Here is a 27,220-nt window from a genome sequence, read left to right as displayed (position 1 = left end):
TGAAGGAAATGGTAAGAATCTCTCTCTTTATGAAGCCTATGAATATCCACATGAATATCCCCATCTTTTGTTATTTTTTCTTTCAATGATCTAAATTGTTTCTTCTTCTTTATTTTTCTTTTAAATTATTTATGTTCAGCTAACATTAAATAATAATTACGTTAAATAAACTAAAATCTTCTACCACTTCTCTCCTCTCGATAATGCTTTAAATTAAATAAAATAAAATTTTCTTACCTCCTGTGCATCGCATGGGTTAAATATCAAAATATTTGAAGACAAGGTTGGCCAAGAAAGTGCCATCATGATGCTAGGTACAAATAAACTAGTGAAATAGGACTAGGAAATGTAACTTGATGGGTTTAAACTTTAAAGAGTACAAGGGTGAATCCTACATGGCTAACTTGATGAAACAAGTAATTGAAAAGGCTAGATCTGAAAACATCAAGTCTTTAATGATGATAAGGCTACAGTTGATTTGTTATATAATAAGTGGGATTGAATGATAGAAGCAGTAAAGGAACTGAATTACAAGCATGAGAGCAAGGAACTTTTCAGGCATCCAATCTTTCATGAAGTTTTAGAGTATCGTAAATCAAGAATATTGGTCACTGACTATGTTATAACATGAAATAAGTCTATAAATATACAGAACCAAGATCATTATTAAACACCTTCATATCATTTCTTCTTATATTCATATAATGGTAAGCAACATGTTATCATTGAAACAAAATATGAGATGGCAAAAGATGTCAAACTACATAGCAAATAAGGAAGCAGTGAGGGATAAGAGTTCAGCTAGCATTTCCCACATGTATATTGTCCAGAAAAAAACTTATAATTCCAATTAAAGAAACAAAAATCACAGAAACTTTTCAAGGTAAGCAACAACATCAATCTTTTCCATTTCTATGCAGCGATTCAAAAAGAAAATTTATACCTTGGTTTGTGCTCATCTGGTATCCTGACAGTCTTAGAAACTCACCCATAGAAACTTTTGTGTTTAATTGGTATCCTCACAGTTTTAGAAGCTCACCCACAGCAACTTTTATAAATTCTCATTTTTTCTGCAAAAAAGGAAAAAAAAAAGTTTATTAGATTATATGGTCTATCAAGAAATCTAACATTTGTAAACTTTTGAAACAGAAACAGATATGAGACAAAACACAATTGAATCACCAGGGTAGCCATCATGTAAAAGAAGAAGGTTCTTATCAAATGAAGAACGTGTCTCCATTTACAATATCTTATTAAACTCAAGCTATCAAGGTAAACTGAACAATATTACAACAAGAGAGATAGCTTCAGCATATTCAGTTTTAATCAAAGTCATTCAACGCATTTGGCGTCAAGTTAAGGAAACAGGGGATGCAAGCCATAGAAAGACAAACAAGTGTGGAAGAAAGGGACCTAATGTGAACATGGAACAAGTCATGGCAATTCCGGTACATCAATGAACTACTTATAGGTCTCTTGCAAGTGCACTGGGTGTTAACAAGACATCACTAATCAGACTTAAAAAATAAAGGAGTTCTATGGCGCCATACAATTGCACAAACCATATTTGAAGGAGCAAAACATGCTTGGTCAGTTGAGGTGGTGTTTATCTATGCTAGAGCAACAAAGTATACCAAATGACCTAACTTTCCAATCTATGTACAACATTATCCATATTGATAAAAAATGATTTTATATGATAAAGAAATCCCAAACCTACTACTTGGCGGCAGGGGAGGAGCCACCATATCGAACATCTAAAAACAAGAACTATGTTGGTAAAGTTATGTTCCTAGTTGCTGTTGCTAGACCTAGATTTGATGTACAAGGAAATGAAATTTTCTCTGGGAAGATTAGTTTGTTCCCTTTTGTTAGAAAAGAGGCAGCAAGAAGAAGGAGTGTGAACAGGAGCAGAGGCACAATGGAAACAAAATCGATCACTTTAATTACAAAAGAAGTCATGAAGTCTTTTCTTATTGACAAAGTGCTACCAGAAATCAAAGCCAAATGGCCAACATGTCATGCAAATGAAACTATTTTTGTTCAGCAAGATAATGCTCCTTGTCATATTGATAACAATGATGAGGATTTTCGTATGGCAGCAAGTGTTAATGGGTTTGATATTCGCTTGATTTCTCAACCCCCCAACTCCCTTGATTTAAACATTTTAGATCTTGGATACTTTAGAGCAATTCCAGCACTACAATATTAAGAGGCACCTAAAACTATAGAGGAGTTTGTTAGAGCTGTGGAGAATTTCTTTAAAGTTTACACATCTAAGCAATTGAATATGATCTTTCTACCACTACAAGCTATTATGGTTGACATTATGAAGGATAAAGGTTTAAATAAGTACAAGCCAAGCCATTTGAAGAAGGATGTGATAGAAAGAAGGGGTGAATTACCAATCAACTCAAGTATGATCCCTACCTAGTCCATGAAGTGTTAGAGCACTTGGAAGAAGTGGATGGATAGCTTAGATTAAGGGGTGAATATTTTTGTGAATCCTCAATGTTTTAGTCATTAATATTTTGTGTTATAATTTTTCATGTAAATTGCAACACATAATAGTAACAGTCAATATTTTGTAGTAAATGAAGCAATTTGTGTATGAAGTGGGTAATTTAAAATTTGCCAACAATTTCTATATTGACAATGCATATTGATGCTGCATATCAAATTAAAGAAGAAAAAAAATCTTTAAGGATTCAAATTAACTCCACAATTATGAAAGGGCTAAATATTCAACACTGCATATTGACACTGCATATCCATTTGTAATTTCCTAACTACATGTAATCCCTACCATAACAGAGATGCAAAAGCTCACTAAAACAAAAAGCTTGCTAATTCAAAAAAACGAAACAAAAAGCTTGCTAATTCAAAATATCTGCCATTAGTTTAAATATCATCATCTATCATTCTAATATAATAGAGACGCAGAAGTGGCTAAAATGTCAATACATTCATCCATCAGACTAACTAAAAAAGAAGATCATCGACATGCAACTTTAGCCTAACCAAAATAAACTAAACTATTATGCATCAAAATAAGCTTAAAGTCTGGACTAATTAAAATTACACAGAACTACAGAAGGCCTAAAATTCGACACTAATCAGAGCATATAATGCAAAGTGTCGTATACAAATCGCTTACAAGCTTTCTCTTCCTCGGTCAGATGCGTATAATCTTCCTCTGAAAATGGAAATTTGTTCAGATCGAATGAGTGGACAATTTTCCTCTTTTTTCTTTCTCTTCCCCGGTCAGATGTGCATTTGCCATTGCCACTACTCACTTCTTCACTGTCCTTCATTGCCTCTTCATTCAAATCAAAGGATTGGACTTGCTTTTGCTGCACCATCTCAACGTTGGAAAAATCAGAAGACCCAAGTGAAGAATCCTTCGTACAAGATGCCCACGAAATCTTCCGATTTAGAAACGTCACCTCTCCAGAGAAGTTGACTCAGGGTATATCTTCTTCCCCATCAAGAGAATCGTCGGCTATACATCCCATTAGCTCATCCCATGATAGATCTTCAAAGCCCTTTTTCATTTAGCTTGAACGACAAAGATCCATCGACATTTCAAACCACTCCTTTCATGGCGAGTCTAAGGCAGACCACGATGGAAGAGGAAAGTTAGAAATGAAAGCCAATCACCGATGAGGCGAGAGCTAATGGGAAGAATGAGAGAAGCGATTGACGGCAAAGACTGAACATGGTGAGAGAAGAAGCTCGACTTAGAGAGAGAGAGAGAGAGTTGAGCCACAAACAGAGGCAATGCGTCAAAAATGTCATACCACTAAGGGTATTTTGGAAACTTTAATGTAAAATGCACAATCATCATCTCTTGGTGACTTATGTTGTGGACCAGAATTTCCTTTTAAAAAACGTCTAATATTGCAGACCAGAGGGAGTATTTAAAATTGTACACACTTTTATTTTTTTTTTATATTAATATTGATAAAATTGATAGAAATGATCTATAAAGATAGATAAAAAAGTTTTACAAATTTTAAAATAATTACCCCATTTTATGATTTCTTTTTTGATTTTCGTACTTGGATGCCATCTCGTTCTCCTCGCATCTTCTTTTTCTTCTTAGGGGCCGCGGCTTCAACAATCAGAGGAGAGGTTTTTTCCGCCGGACAATATCCCTCTCGAAATTAAATTGTTAACATTGTTAGGGTTCCTTTTCGGTTAGCACCTGTGCTCTGATTCATTCTCAGGCTACCCTTTTCCATGGCGAAGCCTTCAACCGTATCGAATTCTATCCCAATCACTGTTAATGCACGCGTCAAGGAGGAACATGGCGCAGTAGCGTCAACTTCAGTGTCTCTGCGATCGATACCGTCTCAGCAATTTCCAATGAAGCCTGTCAAAGGAGAGCAAGATGATGTTACAAACGGTCAGCTTCCATTGGTGGTGTCGTCAGTTTCATCAGCGTATGAAGATAATAACCGTGCGGCTGAAATTGCGAAATCGGTGAATGAACTCGGCAATTTCGCTGTTGCTATAAATGCGTTCACTAGCTTGTTCGATGAATTGCAAAAGCATGTGGATTTTATCGACAAAGCCATCGACGCGAGGTCTGAAGAGCTTGCTCTGCTCTCCAATACAACGCAGAATACGGCGACAGTGTCTTGTACTCCTTTGGCAGGAGGCAATGTTCAAAGTACGGAACCCGTGAATACCCAACCTACTCTGGTGAAAGAGAATGAATTGCATTCAAATCAGAAATTGAAAGCGAAGACCGAGAATGGCGAAGGAGATGGATCCCTAAATGATGTTGTTTCGATTTGCCGAACCATGTGCAGCCGTGGCCTCCGTAAATATATAGTATCAAATTTATCACAGCCGGAGAAACTCCGTGAGCAAGTTCCCGCGGCTCTCAAGAGTGCCCCGAAACCATCCAAACTCGTGTTTGAATGCATTGGGCGGTTTTTTCTCCAGGGAAGCAGAGCCTACAACAAAGACTCTCCGATGATTCCTGCTAGACTAGCTTCAATTCTTGTTCTGGAATATTATCTCTTGTCCGGTTGCACTGATAATGAGAAAGACATTAATCATTCCTTGAAGGAAGAAGCTAGCTTGGCTGCCACTGCCTGGAAGAAAAGACTGATCGTCGAAGGTGGTGTTTCAAAGGCTTGTGAAATTGATGCAAGGGGTTTGATTCTTTTCGTTGGTGGCTTCGGTATTCCAGCTAGTTTCAGGCATGAAGAGATACGGGATTTGATTCGTTTGAGCAATCCTAGGGAAATTATGCATGCCCTTCGTCAGTCTCGTGGCCTTCTTAAGAAGGTTTCAGGTACTGCTTTTTGTATAATTTCATTGGCCTCATTGCATTCATGAGGCTCACTGATTATGCATCATGTTCAACAATTTCCAACAATTTTATTACTAAGCTATATGATTCTATTATTTATATATATTCCCACTTAGTTTGATTAGAATGGGGAAAAGAATTGTAATGAGAAGAAAAGGCAAAGTATTATCGGTTGGAACTAGAATTCCAAGACAATAGGATGGAATCTATAGGGCATGTAACTGGGCTAACAATTTTGTGAAGATTTGCGAATATAGGTCTTGTTAAGTTGAAATGCCCATTTACACGTAACTAGAGTTCCATTTAGCTTAAGTGCCTAAGGTATTGTTAGTTTATTATCTACATAGGTCCCATTCAGCTCTTGGGGATTATTCAATATAATAAAACAATACCTCAGTCAACTTGATTTGCAGATAGCTGAGGTCATGAACAGTTCTTGAATCTTGCCTGGAAAACATGCCTTACTTGCAAGAAGCCGTGAAGACTGTTTAAGAACTAACTGATGACCAAGGGATAGTCCCTGCTTTTTCTAACTGTATGAGTATGATACTGTGGATAATTAATATGATTCATTTGGGGAGACAAGAAGCTGCAATCGTTTTATTGGAATCTCAACGACCCCCCTTCACTAAAAAAAAAAAAACCTCTTATTGGAGCTTGCTTCCTTGTTTTATGCTGATAGTTTTGATGTAAACTACTCTGGCAACATCCTTAATCCGTTGCCTGCCTAGATCTGAGTCCCATGGCCGTACAACAATAACAACAACAACAAGCTTTATCTTATTAGGTGGGTTCATCATGCTTTGTCATTGACCAAGCTTTTAGAAATATTGTTAACTAAGAAGTCTTGTTCAACAATTTCCATAAGTTTTTTTTTTGTCTTTCTTTACCTTTTTTAGTTTGTACAGGGCTTAAGATTATCCGTTTCACTCTCCTTATTGGTGCCTCCCACCTCCTTCTTTGTATATGTTCAAATCATCTCAAATGATTTTCTACCATTTTCTTCTCAATAGATACAAACTTTTTCTCATATATGGTCATTTCGGATTTTGTCTTTTTGTATATGCTGGCACATCCATCTTAATATTCTCATCTCCGCTAGTCCAATTTTATACTCTTGCTATCCCTTTAAAGCCTAACATTTACCATGATATAACATACGTACAGGCCATAGTTATGGCCTTATATTTTTTACAAGTTCTTTTGAAAACTCCATTCAACCGGTCCCAACCCTATAACTAACATCTTACTAGGCAAATATTTTCAGAGAGTATAAGTTTTAAGGATAGTTCATAGCAGAAGAAATTAAAAAAGTTCCATTCTGTGTATCTTATGCTGTTAAGGCTTGTTTGTGCAATGCGTTAATTAAAATCTTTACCATTCTGTGTGACGAGTGGACTATTTCATCTATTTGAGGGCCTAAAGCTTTATTGTGCTAGTTAGTACTTCCCATGCCTTATTTAAGTAATGAGAGGTGTCAATTGGATTAACAGTTGACACAATTAGTTCTACTAGTTCCAGTGGCGGAGTTGTTTTATCTCCAAAGTTATTATCTTTATTTTTATGATTTCTGTCACCTTCTTGTTCAACATCCACTTTTTACAAAATTAGATTTTCTCCTAATCAGAATAGGATGCTAAATTGGTCATGACAATTATTATTTGGTGGCATCACTATCTGATTGATTAATTTTTTCTTCTGGAATGGTGATAAATGAGTAAGATGGTTTTGAATGTTCTGAAGCCTAAACCTTATATAACCTTGCTATTTATAATTGCCACAGATATTGCTGATGGATTGATGAAGAAGGGAATGGTTGCTGAAGCTGTTGACCTGGCATATATATTTGGATTTGAAGAAAAACTTTCCCCTCAGACAAATTTGACTTCATATCTGCAGAAGTCTGAAGATTCTTGGAAGAAAACTAAACAAGAAACTTGTGGTTCAGCTACTGCGTTGGTATGGGCTAAGTGCATTGGCATTTTTTATTGGTTGCATTTTTCTTTTATGAATATTAACCATGACAATACATCTTGATCTTTCACAGAAGCAAGCTGATGAAAAATACTTAGCTGCTCTGAGATCTGTAGTAAATTGTTTGGAAGGTCACAAAATTGATCATGCAGAATTTCTTCCTGGATCGAAACTAAAGGAGAAGATAAGCAACCTGGAAAAAGATATTGATGATGCCAATAAAAAAATCCAAGACATGGTGGTGTCAAAGAGAAAAATGGATAAAAATGATTCTTCAAACAAATTGAAGGCTCCAGAGTCAAAGCGATCAAGGTTGAATGTGAAAGATCCATCTCTAGTCTCCTTCTTGCAAGAGCAAAGGATTAGTAGTAACATGGATGGAAATAACTTGTACGATGTTTCATTGACGGCACATATGCTGAGTAGTAGACCCTCTAGCCATTTAAATAATTACCCCGCTGCAACATCTGTACAACTTGGATCTGCTGCAGGGCCTTTGCTGGATAGTGTCTTTGGAGGTACATTAGCAGGGGGTGGTAAGCTTATAGGTGCTGGAATTGGTGGTACAGCTGGTTCATTTTCTGGATATCACGGTGATAAAGTAGTCGACAATGTTGGGACAATGTTGAATACCAATGACCATCTCTACAGACAGCTTGGAATAAGGGAATCTGTATTATCTCACGAGAGGTTAGTCGGGCGACCTGTATCAGCACGAGTAAGCAGTCTGTATGGGGTGTCACCATCTGTAGAGAGTTTTGCAGGCTTGCAAGATCATCCTTCTTTGTCTTCTGCTGGTCGTATTGGTGCCTCTGATCTATATAGCTTTGCTGACGCCATTTATGAAGGGGGCTCATTCCAGGCCAGCAGCTCTGCCAAGGCCACCAATGTGCCACCCATTCTTCCTGGCCGTAGTTCCTCATACATGTATTAGATAGACCCCAGATGCATCTGTTGATCGGGGTAACTGGAAGCTTGTGCCATTCATTAAACTTCTGTACTGGGAAAATTAGCCTCGTCAACTGGCTAAGTATGATATCTGCCCTCACAAACCCATTAACTACACAGGTTTGGTTATTTTAATTCAACATGCCAATGTTGAAACTAAATTTGCCGCAGATTGCTGTGGATATTGTGCTAAGCTGGTCTTTAGTGTCTATTTTTACTCATGTATCCCCTAAGGGAACAAAGCTGTAGACGTGTACAATGTTAAATTTCTCAGAAGTTTATCCATTCGAGCATTTTGGCGTTACTGGGTAGTACCGGTTTTCTAACTTGTACCGCCAGATTTTGTTATGTAAAATGAGGAAGGTGTAAAGTCCCTGTAGCAGCCGAACCCTGGGTGACTCGGCTGTTTTGATAATTTGTCCCTGGTTGATGTTTATAATTCCGACCCTTTTGATCCCTCAAATTGATTGGACTCTCGTGTATGTATGTGCTTATAGTTGGTTAAATACCGGTAACAGTGGACGTACCAAGAAAAGGAACTTGACAATGATGAATCTTAATGTCGGCAGAGGGAAGACAGATTGACACGTTTTGACTAGGTCATTTTCAAATTATCAAAACAGTGGAGCTAATTTAATAGAAAATATTATGTATTTAGACATCTTATCTTGATATAAAAAATAAACTTCCATTATTGGTTTGTTTTGATCAATTTTATCTGGTTTGATTCAACTGAAACTCCATCTAGTCAGATATACTAATTTAGTTCATAAAAAAATATGAAATCTTAAAAATAAGTAATTTTATTATGCATGAAGTTAATTTCTTTTATTTTTTTATGCTTTCTTTCTTTCCTTTGCTTTTTTTTTTTTAAAGAAAACTTGTTGCATAAAAGCAGTTGTTGCTGGCATAAATTCAGACTGATCAAAAATTAACAAAATGTACAGATTCTAATTATCGTAACTACTGTATCCTTTTCCATTATACATCTTTCTTTCCCCCTCAATCTAATTGAGGAAAAGTCATATTAGACACAAATATTTATGATCATCATATTAAGCTTTACAAATCAAATGAACTCAGACTTCTAAACCTCATATTGCACACTGATGTGGAAGGGTGGTTTCCTTTGAACTTCCTATGTTACTTTTTAGGCATCAACAACTTCCCCAAAAAAGCTCAAAAGAGAGCATGAGAAGTGCCAAGAAATCGTGATCATTCAAACAGTTTCTTGTTTTGCAAGTAAGTAAAAGCATCACGCTTTTGTAATTTCTTCCGTTAGTTCCTTCTCCTCAGGATAAAAGCGAACTGATTTCAACTATTGAAAAATGTGAGAAGAAGAAGAAGAAACAGAGATAGGACATGGATATGCCATTTTGGAGCCTCCTTTTGATACTTGTGTGTCGCAATGTTGTGGTGGGGGCTACTCCTTCTCCTCCACTTTTCCCAGCGATGTTTGTGTTCGGAGATTCTCTTGTTGATAATGGCAACAACAACTACCTCAACTCTCTAGCAAAAGCCAACTATGTTCCTTATGGAATCGATTTCCCGAGTGGTCCCTCTGGCAGATTCAGTAATGGCAAGACCCTAATAGATCTTCTTGGTAAAAAGAAAAACCAAAGAAAAAGATAACTTGGTTTCTATTTCTTTCTTGTTTTGATTATCTTTTTCTGGTTTTAGAACTGCAAAATCAGATAAATATTGAGTTTGCATTCTATAGGGGAATTGTTGGGTCTGCCTTATCTTCCAGCTTTTGCAAATACTTTCTCAGAAGGAAGCAATGTTTCTTCTGGTATAAACTACGCTTCAGCAGCTGCTGGCTTTCTTGATGAGACAGGACTCAATCTGGTAATCTCTCTGCTAAATTCTCACAGTAACTTTTTTTTTAAAAGAAAAAATCGTAATCAATACTAAAGAATAGTAATTTGCAGGGAGATCGTGTTACCATTGGCCAACAGGTCCAGAATTTTGAAACAACCTTGAAGCAGCTGAGAAACCAAATGGGTGACAACAATCTAAGTCAGCATTTAGCGAAGTCTTTGGTTGTTGTCCACCTTGGAAGCAATGATTACATAAATAACTATCTCTTACCAGAATTATATGGATCAAGCTTGATCTATAATCCTCAAGACTATGCCGATCTCCTCATTGGCCTTTACAAGAAGTTACTTTTGGTACAGTGTCAGAGACTAATAACAATAATTCCAAGATGGTTTTTCTCATATTGAAAGTATGCGTATATGATAATATCAAGTTATTACAATTATGATTTTTTTTCCCTTTTTTCAGGACTTGCAGGGTTTGGGACTAAGAAAATTCTTGTTGGGAGCTCTTGGACCACTTGGGTGCATACCAAATCAACTAGCCATAGGCCTTGTACCGCCAGGACAATGCAATGTTTTGGTGAATGAAATAGTTTCCATGTTCAATGATAGGTTGAAATCATTGGTCAAACAACTTAATTCAGATCACCCTAGGTCCATTTATGTCTATGGCAACTCTTATGGAGCTTTCAGTGACATGATAAATTACCCAAACACATATGGTAAGAAATGTCCCTAATTGTTCGCCTCTGAAAATTTAAGACATTCTCAATAAATCTACAGTAGATTCCATGACAAGTGCATTTCCCATGCCCATGTTTTCCATACATTCCAAAATAGGAATCATGCATCTCCTTATAACATATTTGCTGCATGGAACAGTGTTTTAGAGCAAGGAAATAGATGTACATCGGGAAAAAAAAAATAGGATAGGTACATTTTTCATTTCCTTCTAGAAAACACTTTTCCACTTACCAAATATTTTGCATTAATTTGAGAAAATTAATCATTTGGTTTCTATATTTTTGATTCAATTGTAATTTAGCTCTTAAATTTTAACTCAATACAACTATTCTCTATAATTTAATTCAATTGCAACTCAATTCTTATAGTTTTATCAAGTTAAGATATTAGCTCCTGAGCTTTGATAATAACTTTATTCTTTATAATTTTATTTTCTAAAATGTAAGGACCAATATTTTAAAGGATAAAACCATAGGCACACAATTGTAAGGGTCAAAGTTTATAAATTAAGTCTTAATCAGGTTAAAGTTTAAGGATAGAGTATTAATTGAGTAAAAACTATGTGGACCAAATGATTCATTTTTCTCATAATTTTCATTGTATTCCTTTTCGTTCTTGCAACCAAACTGAGCCTAAACATGGGATTTGTTTGGACAGGGTTTAGTGTAGTTGATAGAGCATGTTGTGGAGTAGGGAGGAATCAAGGACAAATAACATGTCTGCCTTTGTCAGTTCCATGCTCAAACAGAGACCAATTTGTGTTTTGGGATGCCTTTCATCCTACCCAAGCAGTTCATGAAGTTCTTGCTCATAGGGCCTTTTCTGGACCCATCTCTGATTGCTATCCTATTAATGTGCAACAAATGGCTTACATGTAGCTACTCACCTTCACATCTGAACTACTATACAAGATTATATTTTTGTATTGGGCTGATCAAAGAGATTAATTCATATGATTTATTAATGTTAAAGTTTTGTTTGTCTTACTTTTAATATCAATGGTCAGATTTGTGCGATATATATTCATAATTGATTAAAGAAACTTCAAATTTTTTTCACTATATTCTAATCTTTAACTTTATGTTGTGTTTGGATGGGTGGATTTAAGTTGAAAATTTGAATTTAAAATCTCATATTTAAAATCTCACATTTAAAATTCATAGATTCTAAATTCTTTGTTTGGATGATATAAAAAATTTCAAATTACAATATTAAAATTCTTTGTTTGGATCTAAAGTAAAATTTTAAATTTTAAATTCTATATTTAAATTTAAAAGAAATTTGAAAGATTAGTCAAACTTGACAATTTGAATGGCCAACTTTCAATGGGATCAAACAAAAAAAGTTGACTAGGATTGTGGCACTGGTGATGACCGGGATGGGGCCTCCAACTTCCACCGAGATTGAACCAACAATGACAGGCACCGAATAGTTGACTTCCATTGGGACTGGACCGACTACAATGATGAGGATTAGAGGACTGACTTCCACCGAGGCTGGACTGGATTAACGGTGATGAGGACCGGATGGCTGACTTTTACTGGCACTAGATTGGACCAATGACTATTACAACCAGACTGAAGGGATGGCGATGGAAGGAGACTGTCCAGTCCTTGCCTGGTGAAAGTTTGACTTTCGGTCCTCGTCATCGCCATCGGTCCAATGCCCAGTAGAAGTTTGACTTTCGATTCTCATCATCGTCGTCGGTTTGGTGCTGGTAAAAGTTAGTCGTCTGGTCCTCGTCATTGCCATCGATCTAGTCTCGATGAAAGTCGGCCATTTGATCCCTGTCATAATCATCTATTCAATCTAGGTGGAAGTTGGCCATCTGGTCCGCATCAGTTCAGTCCCTGTCATCGCTGTTGGTGAGGTCCTAGTGGAAGTCGGCTGTCCGATCCCTATCATTACAATCAGTCTGGTCCTGATGGAAGTGGTCGTCCCATCCCCGTCGATCTGATCTCGATAGAAGTCGAACGTCCCATCCTAATCAACGGTGGATGCTTATTTCCGTCAACTTTGGTGGTTCGGTTTAATTATTGTTAGCAGGTCAATCAAGCCTTTATGCATTAGGTTAAATTACAAAAGAGCGTGAGTTAAGATTTGAAATAATGGGGGTTTAGAAAAGATTTTAAATTACAAAGAGATTAAGGGAGAACTTGAATTTGGATTTAGGTCAAATCCAAATCCATACATTTTTAATTATTCAAACAATGGATTTGACTCAAATCTAAATCCAAGTGTTATCCAAGCATAGCATTAATGTATATTCTCTTAAATAATCTTTTGAATTGAGCCTCATTGGGAAAACTTTACTAACTAAAATTGGCATGAGTAGTAGAAATTTTCATCATTTAAACAAATGTTTTACGCTATGTTTAGGAGATTTTTTTAGGAGGAAATGGAATGGAGTGAGATGACTAAAAGACATAAGCTATTGTTTGAGTTTGTTTTTTAAAGAAGGATGGAATTGCAAGGAAGGATTTCTAAAGCCCTCATTTGCCATGCATAGTTCAATATTTTTGTCCCCCCAAATTAGGGGGTCAAGGATGAAGTGGCATAGTATAATTATTTCATTTACAAAATTACTTCAAACCTTCTATCCTAATAAAAAAAATCTTACATGACATTTTTATTCTTCAATCATCTCTTTCACCTCATGTTAGGATTGCACATGGGCAGGGTTGAGTAAGGCATCACCCTAGCTTGGTGCCCAACTTGATATGCATTTAAGCACCAAGCTAACCCAATTGGCTTCACAATATTTTTACAAGTATTTTTTGAAAAATATATAAAAAAAGTTTTCCTTGAAAAAATATTATTATTATTATTTAAAATATATTCTTCATAAAAAATTTTAAAATAAAAAGTAATTTTTTAAAAGTTTAAATGAACAACAATTGTCAATTATTTTTACATAATAATAAGTTTAAAATAAATTTTAAATTTTAAAAGAGATTTAAAAAATTATAATAATAAAAAATGTCTAAAAGATCATAAAAATAATATAATTCATGATAATTTTCAATAAAAACTAATTCCACAAGATAGATATTATTCACAAAAAAATTTTAAAAAAAACTTGCATGTGTTCGGGCAAAGCAAAGTTTGATCCCTGTCGATGCCTAGCCTCATATGCCCTAATACTTCAAGCAAGGTCGGGCTGATCGAACATTTAGGCATAGTGCATAATCTTACCTCCCACCATATTTCTTTCACTCTTGCTATCTCTCTCCATCGTGCCTTTCAACACTTCAATTTTGTTGTATTTTCCTCTTATGCAATAGGAGTGCTTGCTTAAATAGTTATGTTATTCGCTTTCTCTTTTTATTCTTAATTTTTGAATATGTTGTTTACCCATTAATTATTATTATTATTATTATTATTTATTAGATAAATATTATAATTATTTAATGGCATTATTATTTTTTTAAAATTTAGTCATATTGGTAATATTGAAAGAAAAAAAATTTTAAACCATTCCGTTCCATTCATTTTATAATAATTCTCAAACAATAATAATGTAAAACCATTCCTTTCCATCATAAAACTTTCAAACAATAAAAAATTTTGTTCTATTCCACTCTACCCCGCTCCATGTCGTTTCATTCTATTAATGATCGTTCCTTTTTATTTAATTATAAACTTCCAAATACATTCTTAGAGTTCAAATCTTAATCCTCATATATGTATTAACTTAATTAGGAGATGCCTATTCTTCATCATTAGTTGGCAGAGCCATTCATTATAATTCATTTATTTGTTTTGAATTTATTTATTTATTTATTTTAAATTTTTATGACATTCTCTCTCATTTATCACATCATATTATTTTTCATGTTCTGTTTATTTTTAAAAGTTTTAACAAATATAGTACAATTTTAATAAATAGATTTAAAAAAACAAGAATTTTTTTTATTAAAAACTTAACAAGCCTTGAAAGTAACTTCTCAAACTAATTAAAAGAGAAAATTAATATGTAAATCCTTATAGTTTCCCTCACTTTTAAATTTATAGTTTATTTTGTTTTAATCAAGTACTTATTATTTAATCCATTAGACATGTTAATCCTTAAATATTAAAATTAATAATGAATTATTAACTTAAACAAATCTTTTAGAGTTTATAGAAAAATTGATTTAAAATTTTTGGTCAAAATGAAAAAAATAAAATTTGATTTAATGCAATGTTTACATTTTTATTAAAATTTTTATAAAAATTTAATATGTATTAAAATATTTACAGAAAAAAGACTCGGATTTAATTCAAAATTGGGAAAACTATAAAGACTTGCACGCATATATTTTCTCTAATTGAAAATATTTTTAAGATTCTCATTATTAAATATTTTATTAAAAAAAAACAAGTGATACTTTCAATAAAACGGCCCTGTATATTTTCATCCAATTGAGGGAGTTTTCACTTTCTTACTATCGGATTCCACCATATATAATATACATTATCCAATATTTCAAATATTTGCATTATCTATACGTTTTTTATTGTATATATTATTTAACATATAAAATTTTATATTATCCATGCTTTATTTTATTAAATATTATTTACTATATCAAATTTATATTATTTATGTATGTTTTTAAAAAATTAAACTTTATATAATAAAAATTACACATCATAAAACTTATATCCTTTTTATTTGTTATACATTTAAAATATTTTTTTATTATACTTTATTGAAATGAATATTATTATTATTATAATGTTTATTAAATTGATTTTTGACAAATAAATTTGGATAAATAGGTATTTAACAAATGAAAAACTAAACACACCATGGCCTGAAAGAGAAGCACTCCATCGTAGCTATGAATCTAGTATATCACAAATTGTATGGATAATGTTGATAAAGAAGTAATGATAATTCGGTAACATACTCTGTCAACTATTTGATGAATGACATCCAAAATTTTAAACTCATATATTGTGCAATTTCTTTTCTTAATATTTACATTTGTATTAGCTAACTCTCAACGTTAAATATAAAAAACAACTGTTATTTTTTAGATTGTGGGGATCACTTACGCGTTTATGTGGCATTTATATTTGACAATTCACCTCTTGTTCTCTTCCCTTTCTCCCTTATCACTGCTACACTCTATGATTGATGCACATTCCTCCCTCCCTCCCTCCCTCCCTCTCTCTTGTTTTCTCTGGATATGTCGCTAAACTGATATAGTTGCTCTGTGGCAAAGAAGATGACAAAGAGAACAAGCTTTTCTTCATCCCTTGCTTTTCTTTTGCTTCACCTCTACATGAGGTGCCATCTCAGAATTAACAGCTATCTAAGAATCATAGTGCCAAAACCATTCTCACAATAATTCTTAACATCAAGAGCATGGGTCAATAGGGTACACCAGATTTAATGAACAACGTCTAAGGTTGTTTCACGAGGTACTTGTTTCCCTTGATCTTGAACCAGCCTCAGCTTGAGAGCAGCAACCAAATCATCCTTGGAAGAACATTCTAGCTCAATGCTCCCAGATTTATGATTAGTCATATCCATACTAAGATGACAAATACTGCAATCCATCTTCACCTCACTTGAATGTACCTTCACTTCTGTGATCGCATTCCCCAAACCCACCTCCACTGAACACTCCGATGCAGGGGACACCCTCTCTCTTTCTGACACTCTCACAACCTCAGCACCAGAAGCATCGTGGGAGGACCTTTGATCCTTATCTTCACTGTCGGCAGCATGTGGATGCTCGTCACTGCCATTGCCATCGATGAAGCTACTACGTCGATGACCATTGTCTATGTCAACAACATGAGACTTCTTTGTGATCTCCATTCTGAAAACATGAGTTCAGAATCTTCGTGAAATGGCTCCACGAGTGAGCAATGACAAACACCCACCAAGGTTGAAGAAAAGGTCAAAGATTTTTTTTTTTTTTTTCAGAGTTCCAGTAGGGCAAGAGTGATGTGCATTTGTTTCGGGTGTTAAGCTACATGCTTCACAAAAGCACCTCTGGCCATTTGCGGGAGTTGGGAAGAGAAGAAGAGGATTGTCATATATGAAGGCCACGTTAGTATGTACGTAAGCCCCATCATCTAAAAAGTAATTATCGTTTCCTTGTATTTAACACTGGGGGCTTAGTTGCTACAAATTTAAAAACTAATGGAAGAAATTACATAATACATCAGCTTGGAGCTTTGGATGCCATTCCACATATAATTTAAGAGATATATTGCTCTTTTATCCGAGGATTAATAATAACAATAATAATTTTTTTCAATTAATAATAATATATTTAATAATTAATATTTAATATTTAGAAAAAAATATTACTTCCTCCGTTTAAAAATGTAGAACATTTCTAACTCAATCTTATCTCTTAATAAAGTACTTATTTATTTTTAAATTAACTCTATCTTTTTATATTTATTTTTATTAAATTTTTTATAATAAATATAAAATTATTATTAATAAAAATAATAATTATATTTTAAAAAATTAAAAAATATTTTATATTTTTATAGAGAGGGGTAATATTGTTAATATAGAAGCTTGCGGCCGCGGGGCCTGCGATTTGCACTATGGCTCACCGCCTCACAGATGTTCTGTGCGATCCGTTTTTCAATTTTTATATTTCTCTTATTCTCCAAAATATCTCTGCAAATTCCGCCTTTCCCTTCCCTTGAGCTTGGGGCATATATTATTTCGATACTTCGATTCCACCACCCGCTACTTCCACTCTTTCTCTTTCTCTGTACCTCGGCCACCGCAGCGGAGAGGGATCAACTCTCCGACGATGGCGCCGCCGACGACCGCTGCAGTAGAAGGAGGCCAACGGCCCCAGGGGAGACAGCAACAACAAGGTGGCTTCGGCCAAACTATCACCGGAATTATTCGGATGGCGGTCTTTTGGTATTTCGCTTCCAAATTCTTCTCTCCCAAGAGACCCACCGAACCTACTGCTCTCATGTCTAATCTCTTTCAGAAAGGCGAACCGTTGGTACTCCCTCAGTCTCTTAACTCCACGCGTCTTTACATAGCACCTTTTTACGATCTGATAGACTGATGCTGTTTCTAGATTTAGAGTACTCCATACTCAGTAGCAATTAAATCGCGCGTTGTCTTCACGTTAGGTTATGTTATACTTTTTAATCATTGTCAAAGCATTTATTTTTCATTCCAATAATTCTAAAGTAGCGACTTCCCTTCCTAATTAACGAGTATCTCTGTTCTAAAGGTTTACGGTTGTAGTAAGAGATGATGTTGAGTGGCATCTGGATGCCTTACGCAGGTACACCGCTTGATGTATGTGTTGTTTCGCTTGCTGATTCAGTTAGTTGTATGCTAACTACAATATCTCATACAAAGTTTGTATAAGTTTTTGCGACTTCTACGAAATTCGTTTCTTTCGTTAGGGTCTAACTCCTCGCCTCTCGTCTTCTCTGGCTTCTTGAAAATCGTAGATTCTTTTGGTATCCTGCAAATATTGGCTTTATAGTCATTGACATTGAATAACTAAGATATTTGCTGCTGTCAAACGACCACATAAAACTGATTATAAAGTTGGCCACTTGTTTACCAACACCTCTGATTTATAGATCTATGTTATTTAGTGCCCAAAAAGTCACAATTAAAATATCAAAATGTGGTTTTCAAAAAATTTATCCATATTTTGATTAAATCAATTGTGAGACCCCTCAACCACTGAGTCTCATAAGTAGCTTCCACATGCTTCTGCGTTTTGACTAAATTAATTTTGCCCTAAATCATGCTTATAAATCAATTTGTCCAAACTTTGTTTTACCCAACTCTAAGGAAAACACACACCTAATATAATCCATGCTTCAAACCAACATCTTACCATGTTTGAAAGTGTACAATGTTCTTGCTGTTATAGTACAATGTACTTATTTACATCTCATGCAACTTCATTGGGTTTGTTGTGATTTAAATTGAGCTTTTGAAGATATGCTATTTACATGCTAGAGTGTTAATCTTAACTCGGCTGATACTTTTAATATTAAAACCTTGCTAAAGTTGCCTGGTGGAAAGCTTTGCTGGGTATCCTTTTCTTCAGGATTTGACTCTCAAAATAAAGCATTTGTAATTTTACACGAGGAAAAAAAAGTTCTTTACATACAAAAGGACCATCGGATCTGACTTGTTTTTCTCTGAAATTTATATTGCAACCTATTGTAACTTAGTTCTTCCATGGTATAAATAAAAGGCTTTCCTTAATCATGATTCTCTTTGTTTTCATACTCAAGTTCTTTTTAAATGCTACTTTGTTCAGGATATGTGGTTATATCTCTCAGAGCACGAGAAGTTCAATGACTTTGGTAGTGAAAGTGCTCTTGTGTGGCATGAAACCAATATACCATATGCTGTTTGGGGACCTGAGAGTACCCGATCTCTTTCTTTGAAGTATCGCCCGTCTGAGGTACGACTGATTGGAATTGCTTCTTACTATATTAATCTTGGCTTAGTGGCTTAGCCGTAATTGTATAAATTGATGAGTGTTTCAAGTAACTTCAATGTTATAGTAGATTTCCTGATTGGGTATTCATTTTTCAGGCTCTGAAGCACAATGGGAGCCTATATGCTCATGTTTTCTTTGCACATTCTGGATATTCACCGGACCCAAATGACCCAGAATACCAGCCTCAAGCAGCATTTGGAAGGACATATGGTAAGATTTTTGGCTTTCCACTACGTGAAGTCACTTGGTGTATAAGTTTTAAATTTGACTTACAAAGGCTCTCTCGTGTCATGGATTTCAGCTGTTGTGACATACTTGCCAAAGTCAAAAGCAGATAAAAGAAGGAGCCTCTTGGGGGATTCAGAAGATTCTAATGAGGGTCAAATGGCATCTGAGGTTGATGACACCCAAGATAATTTAAAGGACAATGGCCCTGTGGAGTGGGTTTCTTATTGGAGACCAAATATTACAATAAACTTGGTTGATGACTTCACACGGTATGTTTCTTGCTGTTGTTTGAAACTGCTTCGCCATAATCTATTCATGAAATTCTGACCAGTGATCACTATCCTGGAAGGAATTGTTTAGCACTAGATGATCAACCTAAGAGCCTGTCAAAAGGAAGGGCCTTCTTTAATGACAATAGAAATATTGAGCACTCCTTTGGCCTTTGGTTTCATTGGAGACCATTATCTTAAAAGTTTGATTTATTTAGCAATATCCCATTTGTTACCTTTTGCATCATCTTGACTCCCATTTGCTAAGATTGGCCCAAATTAATTGAGCTCCAATTTGTTTTTGGTCATAGAGTGTGTAATGTCAGTGAAGACCATGTTTAGGATTCCTACATCTGGGATACAATCTTTTGGTCTTAGAATTGACATTTATTTAAGAGCATGAAGTTGCCAGTTTTCAATATTGAGTTGACATTTCTATCATTGGCATTTCGCTTGTAGTCTTTGTTCAGTCTTAGCATGAAGTTTTATATCCAAGATATGAATATAAGATGTGAAATTTTATAATAAAACACAGAAGTTTTGAATTTAAAATATTTATATAAATTGATAGCAATTCGCAAAGCACAAGCAGATGCATACAGGTCTTCCTTCCAAGGTGAATACCTTTTTTGTTCCTCTCACTTCAAGCATTTTACAGGTCTGACACCTCGAGGTGCCTTATGCCTTTGACTCTGATGTTGGATACTTATTTAACCAAGTTATGTTTGGGAGAAAACATTTAATCCTTTGATTTTGGACCTTTCTTTACCGATACATCCTTTACTTAAGGAGATATACACCAGTCATTTATAGATGAATACTTAAATTGACTGACATGATTCCTTCTCTTTACTGGTCTGCTGGTTCTATCTTCTTGATCCTCTACTCTCAGTTTTTGATTGGCCTGCAAAAGAATTAGTTTCCATGATTCTTGCTGTGTTTTAACTTTGCTATCATTTTCCTTGTCTACAGGTACCCAAAAAAGGGTGTCCCACCAAATATTGCTCCACGTATCCCTTTGATCTTTCCATCTTTTGTTATGTGCATTTATTTTTTTTATTAATTTTGGCCTTGATGTTTTTTCAGTTTTAAAATGAATGGTATTCTTATTACTCAAGATGAGTGCAATTGATACTTACCAATAAAAAACTTGCAGATAGTACGTTTCTATTTTTATTTTTCAATTTTTAGATCCCTTATTTGACAATTTCAATATGCTGAGATATTTTTACGGTTGTGCTGGTCTTTTCTTGTGTTGTGATCTTTTCACTATGGAGTATGGACTGCAGGTTAGCAGATTTGGAACTGAATTTCCTTAATTTTGCGTGTCCAGACTTGAACATTGATCCTATCTCAGAGAACTACTATCCAATTGTTTTTTTCAATGAATTCTGGTTACTGAGGGATAAGTTGATACCTATAAATGAGACGGTAACCGAGTTACCTCTTCATATGGAGGTAGGCCCCATTAGCATGACAAAATGGCAATTATTCCTGCAGATTGATCAGTCCTTTCAGATTCACCGTAGTTATGGAAGCATGCTTGAAGGAGAGGGTGATGAGCTGAAGGTATGTGTTTGTAGAAATTTCCAGTGATGGCTCAAACTTCATACTATCGATTTCTGCCTTTTGATATATAATGTATCATGAACTTATTTGACAGGCCATGCATGTCGAGTGTTGAATGACCTGACATTTCTGCACATTCTTTAGCTTTTTTTTTTTTTCCTTTTAATAATTCCGCGACTGCATCTTTCTATTAGTTGGTATCATCACATGTCCTTTACTCTGTTTTTCATCTTTTGTTTCATCACTTACATTGTTGTTCGTGTGCTTACACCTACAATTGTAGTGCAGTGTAGGAGGAAATTTTACTAAAAGAGGTAGTGTCTGGTGTGTATAAAAAGTCTAGGAGAGCATGTCCCCCATTTACCCTTTTAAAAATGAAAATTCTTTAATGTTTCAGGAGGATATGGGATCCTATCACCTGTTTCCCCTTTTTAAATCGAGGTCTTTTTTATTGAAAGATTACTCCAACAGTATCCTTTTTTGGGTGGGGGTAAGCCTTCTTTTATTGAAGATCATTCCCAAAGTATCCCTTGTTTTTTTGCATGGGGTAAGGATTACTTGTATGTCCCATAGAGCATTAGCCGGCAAATGCCTAGAGCTAGAGCTGATGCCTAGAAATTTACCTAAGGAATTTATTAAATTAGTCTCACATGAGGTTTTAGATGTTAGGTGACCTATGAAAATGTTATTTTAATTAAAAATTGTGCATGATGTTAAGGGCTCAATCTTTTGGATTGATATTCCAAGACAAGGTTTATTATTGCAACTACCTAAATGCTTTATAAGCTGCCATTTAAATCTTATTCATCGTTATCTTCTATATTCACTTATTTGCAACCGTACCTCTATTTTATCTTGATGAATTCTACCATTTAAGATTATCCTTGATCTCTGACTATCTTTTGGTTCTGATTTCATTATTATTCTGCATTGTGGCATGTGCATCTCAGTTTGCGATGTTCCTAAAACCATTAAAGGCATTTTCCCCTTGCCCTTCAATTGTAGATACAGCTACATGTCAGAATATTGTCCTGATGGTTTTGATTTCATCATTATCTCTCTTTGGCTTTACCTTGGTCCATTAGTATCGCAGCATTCATGCCATAAATCATTATTTTTGTAACAGATAATGGTTTTTAGAGGGAGTTTCTAGTGGCTCGAAAGAAACTTCTCTGTTGGTTGTGCATCTGTCTTCTGTGAATTGATGAATTGATTTCATTAATTATTTGTTTGTTTTTTCAATCAGAGGGTATTCTTGGAAGGAAATCCTTACCTCCTGGCGGTTACCATGGTTGTTTCTCTGCTTCATTCAGTTTTTGACTTTTTGGCTTTCAAGAATGGTGAGTTATTTTGTATCAACTATTTTAATGAAAGCAACGCCAATGAGGAAACTCTGATGACATAGCTTATTTTAACAACTCTGTTATCTTCTACAGATATCCAATTTTGGAACAAAAATAAGTCTATGGAAGGACTCTCTGCAAAATCTGTTGTCGTTAGCTTTATTTCTCAGCTTATTGTATTCCTTTATCTGCTTGACAATGACACTTCGTGGATGATACTTGCAAGTTCTGGCATTGGCTGCATAATTGAGTTCTGGAAAATTGGAAAAGCCATGCATATTGAGGTATCTCCTGTAGTCTTCACATTGTATTTTCTATGTGAGCATGATTGATGACTGTGTACTGATACAGAGAATATTAAGATGGCACGTGGTTCATGATATCTCCAATTCTGCATTGTCTCTCGCTGACCATTGTTTGATATTGTTTGTGGCATTTTGATGTTTTCACATTATTTTTCTGGAACAATGGAAAACCTCTGATTGTTCTTGCTTTTAGGGCTATGTTTGAAATTACTTTCTAGCTTGATCTGCATCTTTCACTGCTCAAGATCTGTTAATTTTTCCATATTTAGATTGATCTGCATCTTTCACTGCTCAAGATCTGTTATTTTTCCATATTGGATGTCTGCAATCAGCAATATATATATTTTTTGTTTTGTCACCAGCTTGATAGGACGGGGAGGATACCAATGTTGAAGTTCCGAGATCGAGAATCATATGTACGGAATAAGACAAAAGAATATGATGACATTGCAATGAAGTATTTGTCCTATGTTTTGTTTTTCCTTGCTGCATGCTTCTCTGTTTACTCATTGAAGTACGAACGCCACAAGAGCTGGTATTCTTGGATTCTGTCTTCACTCACAAGCTGTGTATACATGTTTGGTAAGTAATCTTTCATCTGTGTTGATCTTTCATTTACGAGTGGCAAATGGCAGCACAGGAAGTTATAAGTTGGTTGCAACTTGCAGCTGAGCAAGTAGGCAATAGATCATTAACAACTGAATATGTGTTCCTTTTTCTTTTTAAAAGAGCTCAGCTGAACCATATGCTTGGGTGAGTCCTATCGTGTTAATCAATCCACTGCCTGAGATTAAATGAAAGCAAGATGCAAGTGTCACTAAATAAATTAGGTTAACGATGAAGTTAAACGTAATTTCATTTTGTCCCCTCACTTTAATGACTAAATGGATTCTGCTTTAATCTTCATGCTATCCTAATTGAGAATGTCCTAAATTTGGGATGAAGCATTTTGCCAAGGGAGCTTGTGATCTATTATTTTTTTTAATGATGAATGAATCTATTGTTATGGACCTTTTTTTCCCTCATGGGCTCCCAAAGATGATTATAACTGTCTCACATAGCAAAATGTAGTAAATGAATCAGAGTCAAATTTACTTGGTCAGGTTTTGTAAACATCTCTTTTGCTTTGCTTTTCTTCTCTGGAGTAAAATGCGCATGGTCTTCAATTTACTTGGTCAGGTTTTTTTAAACATTTCTTTTAAATGTGCAAGGTCTTCAATTGTAAAGACTAAGTGAATCCTACTTGAGGCAGTATCATTTCTCCTTATTGGAGAAATTTGTTAGAATAAATCTGTATAAAATGTGCTGTTGCTTCCTTTTCTTTATGTTTGGACCAAAATAAAATAATGGGTCGATACCCTTCCATAGTAAAATGCTGTTGTTTGCTACTCAACAGAGTACCAGGGGAAACATAAAGCTCTCTTTCTCATATTCATGGTCAATAAGTTTCTTGGTTTACAAAATTTGTAATATCTTCACTTTGTGATGAAAAATTGCTGCAGGTTTTATCATGATGTGCCCTCAATTGTTCATCAACTACAAGCTTAAATCTGTTGCTCATCTTCCTTGGAGGCAGATGACTTACAAGTTTCTCAACACAATCATTGATGATCTTTTTGCTTTTGTCATTAAGATGCCAGCATTACATCGGCTATCTGTTTTCCGCGATGGTAAGATTGGCTTCTCATCAGTTAATGGATCATCTATTTTTGAACTTAACATATTCTGCAACTTGTGAAATGTCTGTAGCAGCATCCACTTTAGTTTCTACTCTGATCTATAATAGAGTACTGAATTTTGGTTTGGCTAAGAACTGTTAAATGTGGACCTAGAACCTTTTCTAAGATGTAGATGGAGCTTAGGTTTTGTTGGTAAAAGCATGTCCCATGAGACAGGGACATAGTTTACTTTTTCAAAATGAGAGTTTTTGAAACTGAAAAGATGGTTCAGCTATGTCTGTGAGGAACACGAAACTAAAAGGATAAATCATGCAACTGGTTGCATCTATATTGTGGTTTATATTTCCTTACCCCATTCTAACCGACTTCTGGTGTTGCTTCATAGCTGAAAGGTTCATCATCAGACAATCGGTCACTTTACTACTGGACTAATTTTTGTCATTACAATTTAAAATTTGAGTCATCTTTTTGGAATTAATCATTAAACTGATTTATTGTTCGAGATATATTAAAATTTGGTTTTTTCTGCGCAAGTGAGTTTGTGAGATGGCCACATTTGTTGTATTAACTTGTTTTACTCTTTTTCTTTCCTTTGCAGATGTTATATTTCTCATATATTTATATCAAAGGTGGATTTATCCGGTGGACAAGAAGCGTGTTAATGAGTTTGGTTTTGGTGGTGAAGATGATCAGCCCGCAGATGCTGCCGCAGCTGTAGATCCTGCTAAGGAGGAGGAGAAGAAAACTAACTGAGAAAGGTTTCTATGTTAGAAAATTTCACAGTAAACTCGGTAGAATGTAATGGTGAATTAGTTAGTTTTTGTCCTCCTCTTTTTATTTTATTTTTGTTTACTGTTTTGCTTTTACTGTAAGGCTTTTAGTCCGGTCTTGACTTCCAAGTATTTGCTAGCACAGAAGGATAGAGTATATTTGATTTGGGTCTTGATTTCAGTTTTCGTGTTCTTCCAGTAAAGGCCCTCAACAATGATCTGTATGCTTAGTCATTTTTATTATTTAAGAATTATGAATTGTTTTATACATTTATTCCTGTCATTTAGTATTTAGTAAGAAATGCTGTATTATAATCTGTCTTCTATTATATTTGATCTTTTGGAATATATAACTTCTGATTTTTTTTTTTAATTATTGATTCGTTCTATGAAATTTTACTTGAGACAACTCAATCTAATTAGTGTTTTGCTTGAAGCAATTTTGTCTTTATTATCTTTTTTGATTTGTTACAATTTAGTTTTATAACTAGATTAGATGCTATCTAATCCTCATTTTTTATTTAAACTAAATAAAAAAGGAAAGATAATATTTTAATGAGTTATTTTTTTTCTGAAAATAGATAATTATGTTATAAAATTTTATTTGAGAGACATAAAAGAAAAAAATTAAAAAATTTAATTTAAAACTTTCTAATTACAATTCTCCATTCTTTAAAGTTGAGGTTATCAAAATATAAGATCCCGCCCCCAAATCTTTTTCTTTGATCCAAATGAATTATAAAAATTAATAGAAGTTAAATATGAGTAAATATTAATTTGATAATTTGATAAGAATAATAGTTTATAGAAAGTGTGAAATAAAATTGTATATGTGATTATAGATAAATAATTATAATAATAAAAATTAACTATATATTTTTATTTCCCCAACATATTTGTGATTGAAAAATAAAAATAAAAAAACTTTTTTTATCATAAAATTTGTTATGCCATACGTAATCAAATGTATACAATAATTTATTTTAATTTGTAAATTCTTAAATCCATGTAAATTAAAAATTATAAAACATATAATAAAAAAATTAAAACACATACCTTGTTTTAGAATTTTTTTTAAGTTGTATGAACATTTTATTTTATTTTAGTATTGGTTATATATAACAAAAGAAAAATAAAAATTATTTTTTGTTGGGAGAAGCATGCATGTTTAATGCTCAATTGTATTATAAATATAATTACTGTCAATAGGAGAATAAATTAGATTGTTTATTTTTAAAGGACTAATTGGATTATAACTCATTCTACTTTATGATTTGTTATCTAATGCATATTTAAAAAAGGATGATAAAATTTGCTTCAACTCCTTCAAGTTTACCTCAATAACAATTTAATATTTTACATTTGTTTTAGTAATAATTTAATCTTTCAAGTTTATTGTTTGAAGAAGAGGTAATATACAACTAAAATTTGCTAATATAGATAACAAAAAATATTGAATTGATAGTCATGTAAATTAATGACAAAATAAAATTGATTTGAAAACAAATTTGTTCCCATTTAACTATATATAATTATATTTCATATTAATTTAATGATCAATTTTTGTTTTAAAACCTAAAATATTGAAGTCATAACTTAAGAAATCGTAAGGAATTAAATTAATAAAAATTAAATTTGAGAAAATAAATTAATAATAAAGTAAATTTGATGAACTTAAAGTTTCATTTTCCTTCTAAAAATAACCAAGGTACTTTATTCTAAAATTTATAACCCCATGGATATTAAATATATGAATACTAATTTATTCCAGTTTAAAATTTAT

General features: G+C 34.0%; 3 protein-coding genes across 3 annotated transcripts; all 3 read left to right on the top strand.

Moving 5' to 3' along the window:
- The first annotated feature begins 4,079 nt into the window (after positions 1 to 4,079).
- On the top strand, positions 4,080 to 8,663 carry LOC129310093 (protein FRIGIDA). Its single transcript, XM_054951939.1, has 3 exons — positions 4,080 to 5,308; positions 7,110 to 7,285; positions 7,374 to 8,663. Exons 1-3 carry the CDS (start codon positions 4,243 to 4,245, stop codon positions 8,232 to 8,234), a joined length of 2,103 nt encoding a protein of 700 aa, XP_054807914.1. The 5' UTR covers positions 4,080 to 4,242; the 3' UTR covers positions 8,235 to 8,663.
- A 755-nt stretch (positions 8,664 to 9,418) lies between these two features.
- LOC129307920 (GDSL esterase/lipase At5g08460-like) lies at positions 9,419 to 11,693 on the top strand. Its single transcript, XM_054948875.1, has 6 exons — positions 9,419 to 9,490; positions 9,587 to 9,851; positions 9,969 to 10,096; positions 10,180 to 10,422; positions 10,538 to 10,793; positions 11,473 to 11,693. The coding sequence occupies exons 2-6, from the start codon at positions 9,611 to 9,613 to the stop codon at positions 11,691 to 11,693; spliced, it is 1,089 nt and encodes a 362-aa protein (XP_054804850.1). The 5' UTR covers positions 9,419 to 9,490; positions 9,587 to 9,610.
- A 5,718-nt stretch (positions 11,694 to 17,411) lies between these two features.
- LOC129308731 (uncharacterized) lies at positions 17,412 to 25,707 on the top strand. Its single transcript, XM_054950062.1, has 11 exons — positions 17,412 to 17,795; positions 19,089 to 19,235; positions 19,370 to 19,484; positions 19,576 to 19,771; positions 20,744 to 20,781; positions 21,105 to 21,340; positions 22,587 to 22,680; positions 22,777 to 22,967; positions 23,351 to 23,570; positions 24,491 to 24,658; positions 25,266 to 25,707. The coding sequence occupies exons 1-11, from the start codon at positions 17,592 to 17,594 to the stop codon at positions 25,418 to 25,420; spliced, it is 1,764 nt and encodes a 587-aa protein (XP_054806037.1). The 5' UTR covers positions 17,412 to 17,591; the 3' UTR covers positions 25,421 to 25,707.
- The last annotated feature ends 1,513 nt before the right edge of the window (positions 25,708 to 27,220 follow it).

This window comes from Prosopis cineraria, unplaced genomic scaffold (genome assembly GCF_029017545.1).
Source record: "Prosopis cineraria cultivar Desert tree isolate PC_DT_omini unplaced genomic scaffold, ASM2901754v1 PC4, whole genome shotgun sequence".
Classification (NCBI taxonomy): domain Eukaryota; kingdom Viridiplantae; phylum Streptophyta; class Magnoliopsida; order Fabales; family Fabaceae; genus Prosopis; species Prosopis cineraria.
This window is presented reverse-complemented; position numbering and strand designations above follow the sequence as displayed.

Excerpts from the sequence above, each read along its gene's own strand:
- LOC129307920 (XM_054948875.1), top strand. The coding sequence starts at position 9,611 with ATGGATATGCCATTTTGGAGCCTCCTTTTGATACTTGTGTGTCGCAAT. Across the intron at positions 9,852-9,968 it reads GACCCTAATAGATCTTCTTG|GGGAATTGTTGGGTCTGCCT; the intron begins GTAAAAAGAAAA and ends TGCATTCTATAG. Across the intron at positions 10,423-10,537 it reads TTTACAAGAAGTTACTTTTG|GACTTGCAGGGTTTGGGACT; the intron begins GTACAGTGTCAG and ends CCCTTTTTTCAG.
- LOC129310093 (XM_054951939.1), top strand. The coding sequence starts at position 4,243 with ATGGCGAAGCCTTCAACCGTATCGAATTCTATCCCAATCACTGTTAAT. Across the intron at positions 5,309-7,109 it reads CCTTCTTAAGAAGGTTTCAG|ATATTGCTGATGGATTGATG; the intron begins GTACTGCTTTTT and ends TAATTGCCACAG. Across the intron at positions 7,286-7,373 it reads GTGGTTCAGCTACTGCGTTG|AAGCAAGCTGATGAAAAATA; the intron begins GTATGGGCTAAG and ends GATCTTTCACAG.
- LOC129308731 (XM_054950062.1), top strand. The coding sequence starts at position 17,592 with ATGGCGCCGCCGACGACCGCTGCAGTAGAAGGAGGCCAACGGCCCCAG. Across the intron at positions 19,236-19,369 it reads TGAAGTATCGCCCGTCTGAG|GCTCTGAAGCACAATGGGAG; the intron begins GTACGACTGATT and ends TTCATTTTTCAG. Across the intron at positions 21,341-22,586 it reads GAGAGGGTGATGAGCTGAAG|AGGGTATTCTTGGAAGGAAA; the intron begins GTATGTGTTTGT and ends TTTTTCAATCAG.